General features: G+C 36.2%; 1 protein-coding gene across 2 annotated transcripts; it reads right to left on the reverse strand.

Annotated features, from left to right (window-relative positions):
* Positions 1–2555: 2555 nt before the first annotated feature.
* LOC136218169 (F-box/kelch-repeat protein OR23) lies at positions 2556–6995 on the reverse strand. Of its 2 annotated transcripts, XM_066004936.1 has the most exons (3): positions 6565–6704; positions 5764–6479; positions 2556–3120 (listed from the first exon to the last, which is right to left on the reverse strand). In XM_066004936.1, exons 1-3 carry the CDS (start codon positions 6565–6567, stop codon positions 2829–2831), a joined length of 1011 nt encoding a protein of 336 aa, XP_065861008.1. In that variant the 5' UTR covers positions 6568–6704; the 3' UTR covers positions 2556–2828. The 2 variants fall into 2 exon arrangements, with proteins under 2 accessions (XP_065861008.1, XP_065861007.1); XM_066004935.1 differs by having other exon boundaries at positions 5764–6995.
* Positions 6996–7351: the final 356 nt, after the last annotated feature.

Below are 7351 nucleotides of genomic sequence, written 5' to 3' on the forward strand. Positions count from 1 at the left end.
ACCGCCTCCACCTCCACCACCACCACCACCACTTCCGCCGCCGCCATCCCCACCGTCAACTCCTCCTCCTCCTCTTATTTCTCGTGAACTCAGTAATAATGTCAATTATAATAATAATCCTTTGTTTATGCACAATTTTGTTTCTTAAATCCAAATCTATTATTCTCCAAATCATAATCTACATAAAAATTCTGCTGCTGAAAATTCCCCAAAATAATCGCTGGACCACCGCCGCGGCTTCCACCGTCGGTGGCGGGACTGTTACTTACAATCGTTAAACAGACGACTCCCACATCAAGGAACGCGAAGTAATTCGATAATGGAAGTTCCATCTTAGCTCCACCTTTGAAATGAAAAATTAATCAACTCCGGTACAATCATCGATTTCACGCCGGAGATATCAAAACACGGCCGTAAACCGGTCTGATTCTGAACATCAATGGCAATACTGTAATTACGCATTTTCTTCTCAAATGCTTTCGCTACAAGTTCAAAAACTGGTTCCTCCATGAACGTGAAAGTCGAACCTGAATCCACTATCGTCCCGCTGTTCCCGTCGGCTCCGGGCGCTAGAAAACTGTACGGCACTTTAACATCTATATCGCGGACGATGATTTTTCGCAACATTAGATAGTAATAATCCTGAAAAACAAGGTTAGTTCCGGGATTGGTGAGGAACGGCGTGTAACTTACACCATTTGTCTTCGTATCACCGGAATTCGAATCTCTGTCAAGAACAAGCTCGCTGCTCACCGGAGTATCATCGAATCGGCGAGAGATTTCGGAAATGGGAAATTAAAAAAAAAGAATGGAAGAAAAAAAAAAGAAGAAGAGGAGCAGAGGAAGAAGAAGGAAGAAGGAGGGGGAAGAAGAAGAAGGAAGAAGAAGGAGGAGGAGAAGGAGAAGGATGAAGAAGATGGAAGAATGAGGAGGAGAAGGAGGAAGGAGAAGAAGAGGAGAGAGAAAAAAAATAAAAAAATATCGAATTTTCAACTCTACCCCTGTGCCACGTCAGCAAATTAACGGTGTTAAGTCCATTTCCGTTTTTCGGGTAACGGCGCAAACCACAGTCCTTTTTTTTGTAATAACTAACCACAAGGGTTTTTTTGGAACAACATCAAACCACATGGGTTTTTTTTTTAATTTACCCATTATTACAATACTTATGTTTGTTTCGTCAAATGTAGTTAGAAACTTCAATTATTCTCAAATTTTCATATGAATGGGAACACCATCCATATATGATGGTTAAAAAAAAATTAATTTTTGTTCGCTTTTTCCGTTTTCGCGTTTTTTTCTGTTTTTTTTTTCCATTTTTCTCATTTTTCACGTCTTTTCCATTTTCATGTTTTCCCATCTTTCGCGTTTTTCTCATTTTTTCGTTTTTCATATTTTTCCATTTATTCTATTTTTCGTGTTTTCTTGTTTTCACATTTTCCCCGTTATTCGTATTTTTCATGTTTTTCTCATTTTATGTTTTACCGTTTAATAAGAATTGTGGATAATAATATAAATAATATTATATATATATATATATGAGCTAGTCGTAAAGAGAATTATATATGCATATTTTTTTATGTAACCCCACTTTAAATAAATTTATAAAGAAAAATTGAGTGATATAATTGTGATTCCATTAGGACAAAAACAATAGACTAATCCAAACATGGCAATTGTAATGTAATTGGCATTCCATTACAACGTACCAAACGACATATTAATATATTGGTATCAGGTATAAAAATACTCACATTGTTAGGAGTTGAGAACAATTTTAGCTCTAACGTCCAAAATAATTCAAATTTACCACTAAAGTTTGTAAGTTGAGCCAATTTTACACGTAACATTTGAAAGTTGGACCGATTTTCAAATCATTATTAGCGTGATATTTTGTGTAATCATGAATTTCGTTATCTTCATTCCACATGTGTATTATGTTATTACTCATCATTAACAAATCAAAGACACGTATACATGTATGAAAAAATTTATCTCGTATTCTGTATCAGATCAAAAACACTTTAAAGTACAGACGAGATTTATTTTGCATTTCTTTTTTTAAAAAATTCACGTGTTTTTGACCTATTATGAATGAGCGATAATATAATGCGTATGGTGAAGTGGAATAAAGATAGCGAGAGTCATGATTCCGTAAATCATAATTATAATAGAAGTAAAATTGAGCAAACTTACAAATTTATGAGTATGATGGTACCATTTTACGATATTAAGAATAAATTTTTTCTCGCGTGATGTATTAACAACATTAGGTGTAAAATTATACACTTTAACAGTAAATCATCCATAAAATATGTTAGTGTAAAATTAAAGGTGGTATATCCATTGTTTTAGTTTTGTATTTATTGCCGTATCACAACTGTGGCTTTTCCATCTTATTTTATCGTGAAACAAAAATAAAATAAAATCACATCCATTTAAAAACATCTTCTAATGATGATCATCTTCACATATGATGTCAAAATCATTTATCATATCATATAATGGTCCATATAACACATGGGTGGGAGAAAGCTAATATAAGGTAAACACAGAGAAAAAGTGAACTGAATTTTATTGGACAAATTCTATATATATATCCCATCATTTTCAGTCTATCAAATTTATCCTATTTCAAGTAAGCAGAGATATACACATTGCACTTGACATCATCTGAACTTAACTACTACAGCAACTGAAATGGTTGCACCATTTATGCTGTCAATCTGTACACTGACCTATACTCATTTCTGTAAGCAAAGAACACAACCAACCTCCTATAACTTCACACGAATTGAGAACAACTTCACTACTCTCGCATCGCATACTCTCTACAACATGATGGTACACATAACTGCAGTGTTGAAATCCAGAGGCATATTCAACGGTGGCTTTGTAACCACCGATCTCCATGTCTTCTTCCTTGGATGATAAATTTGAATCACAAGTGTTCCTGCCCTCTTCTGCTGTCTCGACCTTCGACTCTCTGTTGAATCGCCTCCTTTCACTAGAGTCATTACATGCAGCTCACCATCCAACACCACAAAACCACATGATGAGTTAGAAGGAGCTTTTTTCGGTACACTTGACTCTTTTCCCCACGAGTTTGAGACCATGTTATATCTGAAAAGGTCATCAACCAACCTTATTGGCTATAACATAAAAAAAATTCTTGCTTTCATTTGCAGTTAAAACTTGCTCACAGTTGTCTCAAATACCATAAACCAACAGAAGCATCCAAATAGCAAGGAACATAGTAAAGTGCAGTAGACAAAATTCGATATAAGCAGCATGTTATTGCAAAGTAGCATATCAGAATTAACAAAAGTACAACACAACACAAGCACCATCCAATTGTAAAGTAGCATATCAGATTAAAAATGTGCACTGCAGCAGATAACGTATTGAAATTAAGGTTCATATCACAAATAGGCTTTGCTCAGAACATTACAAGTAATTTCAGGTCATTATAGATCCTATAAATCTATTCTTACAAGATATAGCTGCTATGTTCTACAGTTTGTTAGTGCAGAGCATAGTTGTCAAATCGAGATTAGACTCGTGAATTGAAATCCTCATTTTGTGAATCGTGACTCATGAATAGTAAGATTCGGTTCAAATTCATAATATTATAAAAAATATAATATTTACTATGTTGAACTCAAAATATTATCAAATATTAGTCTAGAAATGGAATTTTAATGTCAAAAAAAGAAATCATATCAACCAAGTACTTCAAATTCAAATCCAATGTAAATCCAATCCTAATAAAACTAATTCACAAGGATTCTTTTTAATAACTTAGTAGAGATGAAGAGTTTGAATTTTTGACTCTATTTTTTTGCCTTGTTGTCAACTTGATAATGATGGAATAGAGCTAGTTTGAGTTGATAACTTGATAAATAACAATCGGACTAGAGGACAATGAGTTTAGTAGTTAGTGTTGTTTAAGTTTTTGATGAATGGTGATGAAGATCCGGCTCGAAATAGAGCTGAATCGAGTCGAATCGTATGATTCGAATCGGGAACCGTAAGATTCTGTTATAATTTAGATTCGTCTATTGATTCGGCTCGAAATAAAGCTGAATTGAATTGAATCATAGGATTCGAATCGAGAATCGTAAGATTCTAACAACAGTGGTGCAGAGATAATTGGACAATTACTACACTGCTAGAATGAACTGGACTCTGTATCTTGAGCCCCATATCTATCTACTCTACTTTGTTTTTTGATTGAATTCTAGGTTCTAAGTCGGTCCGAGTATGTGATCTCTAACCCGGAACAATGTAATCTACTTCAATTATCAGTTAAAATATTTTAGAAAATTGTCAAGTAAAGTTTCTTTTATTTTAGGGAAGACGCCCAAGGTGTTGATAGCACACAGTTCAACCCTAGGTGTCGATAGCACCTTGAGTATGATGCCCAAGGATTTCAGAAACTTCAGATCCTTAGCTTTCCAGCTGAATTAAGATAACACTTCAGACTATGACTATCAAACCCCAGTATCCATCAACTGAAAGCCCTCAGTGGACCCACAGACTTCCTATCTGTCTATATTCTATAGCAATGTACGGAAAAAAAAAATCCATACCATTGGACACAAGCCCACAAATTATGTACTACTGAAGACATTTGAAAGGTCAAGTGCATCTTGGCACCATGAAAGTTACAAACTCCTTACAAAATTAACCAAAATAATTGAAAAAAATACAAATCAACCACCAGTATTCCAGTACTATGACAAAGACATATTTATGTCTACAAACACATAAACTGGAGAAACATATCTAATACTTGATATAAATAGCATAAGATTCCCCCCACAACATAATCCCTTTTGTTGTCTCTCACCAAAAGGGACAAGAAAAAAACAATGTTAACTTAAGCTGCCGTGTGTAACTTATAGAGAGCAACAGTAAAGTGCAGTAACCAGTACATCAAATCTGTAGGAGAAACCAAGTGTCGCACAACGATTGGCAAACATTTAAAAAAGTGGCCTAAAAATGCTAATTCCTACAACAATCACCATGTCTAACAAATGAACTTCAGAAAAGCCAGCCTACCCCCAATAAGGGAAAATGTAAACCATCCTTGAAGCAGAGGTTGAATACTATTATAGGTCATTCTTGATTAATGCAATTTCTTAGGCTATGGCGGAGGCATCCACTCTGGATCATCCTGGGTAAAAAATTTCGCAATTGAGTAGCTAAAGGGCAGCAACTTAAAAGATCGTGATCAAGCAAGAGCTCAATGGTCCCCACTAGAACTGATATGGAAAGTACTGAACCAAATCCATTGCTTAAATTACTTCCAGAGGAAAGATATCCAATAAGTTCAATAATGAAAAAGATAAAAACACATAGCAGTTGCATGCAGCATAGAATTAAAACTATGCTAATGAAGACTAAACACCAAAGCAACCCTACAAATCTAGCAATGAATTAACTACAGGACCAGCATAAAACCAAGGCAATAAATTTAACACTAATATGCTAATATTACATTTCTCCATATATATTATTTGCTTAAGTCAAATTGAATTATTGTGCACAGCAGTTCAACAAGTAACTCAAAATCAATCAAATAAAAGCCCACTAGCCAAAGCGCAATGCACCAAACAAAATTGAATAACAATACTAATCATCATCAAATTAGATATAGTTCAGCGAAATAAGAAATAGACAATTGCACCTAGAATGAAAAAACATTATATCAAAATCAATGAAAGCCTAAAAGGAAAAACAATTAAGAACCGAGGAACTCACCTGAATATGTCATTATTATCAAGCATAAAAATACCAGGCCTGTGGCAATCATAATCCTCTACAACCACAATCTTCCCAAGCCTAGCCCTCTCGCCTTCCAGCCACATATCTCCAACTGCCCTCCAATTTCCGGTACCGTTCTTCTTCACATCCATGACCACAGCATCCCTGTAGTATTCATCAACAGGAAATACTCCAGATATAATCCTGGACTCCCCATATCCTCCCATAACCCAAAACTCCCTCTCCTCCCCATCCCCAACCAAGAACCCCACAGAACCCGCCCTATACCTCGGTAACCCGTCCATTTCCACCCACTCATCTCTCACTATATCATACCTCTCCACCGAGCTCATTCTACTTCCTGCTGCACCAAATAACGTGTGCCTCGACCCGCCACCAGCCACAATTATCTGGCCCAAATGCGGGATTGCAGCGCAAGCAAAGGAACCGCGAGGAGACAGCATCGGAGAGAGTTGATCCCAGGAGAAATCGACAAAACTAAAACGGAAGGCAGAGGAAGAAGGGGAAGGACGATCTATAGGGAAAGAACGGGTGTCGAATAGAGAACCACCGAGAACATAAAGATTGAGACCAAGAGAAATGGAGGTAAAATTACAAAGTCCATACACATGAGGATTACAGGGCATGGGAGGTAGGGGACGCCAAGCGAGATTGTGTGGGTCAAATAGGTAAGGAGAGGAAATAGAAGGGTCCTGAGGGAAAATACACAGGAGATGACTGAGATGGAATAGGTGATGACGAAAAGAAATTAGGGTTTTGGAGGAGAGGAAAGCGTACCATGCCTTGGAGGTGGTTTTGATTCGGGATTGGTGAGAATATGGAACCACGGAGAGTATCTGTGCTGCGATGTCGTTGGGTAGGCCGGGAATCAGAGTCGCTGGCTCATCGATTACAAGTGAAGACGAAGAAGAAGGAATTGAAACCATTTCAGAATATTGAAATTCAAACAAAAATCCGAATGAATCCTGTCCAATTTGCCAGTATAATAAATCTATACATTCTAGAGACAATCTGCAGAGTAGCGGTCGCTCATAAGTATGAAATACACGACCGAATCAACTGATAAACAGCAACTCTGTCTACCTCCATGAATTGTGATCATGAAAATGAATATGAGTGGTAGTCTACCTCCATGGTTAAGCTAGCGGGCGGGCCTGTCTGTTTGCTTATCTATTAAGCTTTATTGCGCTTTCCTCGTATTTGGGAAAGTGTAATGCCTTTTGTCTTTTCTCTGTTTTTGGAAACAATTTGGGATAATAAACTTCAAAATTACTCTGTATGAACGCTAAACATCAATTTTATCCCAAACTTTACAAATATTACAATTATGACCCTAACTTTTGCAAGTTGAATCTCGTTATTTCGTTTATATATATAACTAGACAGTCCCGCTCAATTGGACCCTAATGACCAAATAGAATTTGGACCTTCACCGTTAGATCTAGCCAATTAATAATCCTACGGTTGGCCAATTATTCAATTTAATATTATAAAACAATTTTCTTTTTTTTATCCTTTTTACGTTTTAATCGTTCAATTTATCGTTCAATTTTCTGAGAGAAAT

This window comes from Euphorbia lathyris, chromosome 2 (assembly GCF_963576675.1).
Source record: "Euphorbia lathyris chromosome 2, ddEupLath1.1, whole genome shotgun sequence".
Lineage (NCBI taxonomy): Eukaryota > Viridiplantae > Streptophyta > Magnoliopsida > Malpighiales > Euphorbiaceae > Euphorbia > Euphorbia lathyris.

Excerpts from the sequence above, each read along its gene's own strand:
- LOC136218169 (XM_066004935.1), bottom strand. The coding sequence starts at position 6,713 with ATGGTTTCAATTCCTTCTTCTTCGTCTTCACTTGTAATCGATGAGCCA. Across the intron at positions 3,121-5,763 it reads GATAATAATGACATATTCAG|ATATAACATGGTCTCAAACT; the intron begins GTGAGTTCCTCG and ends TGACCTTTTCAG.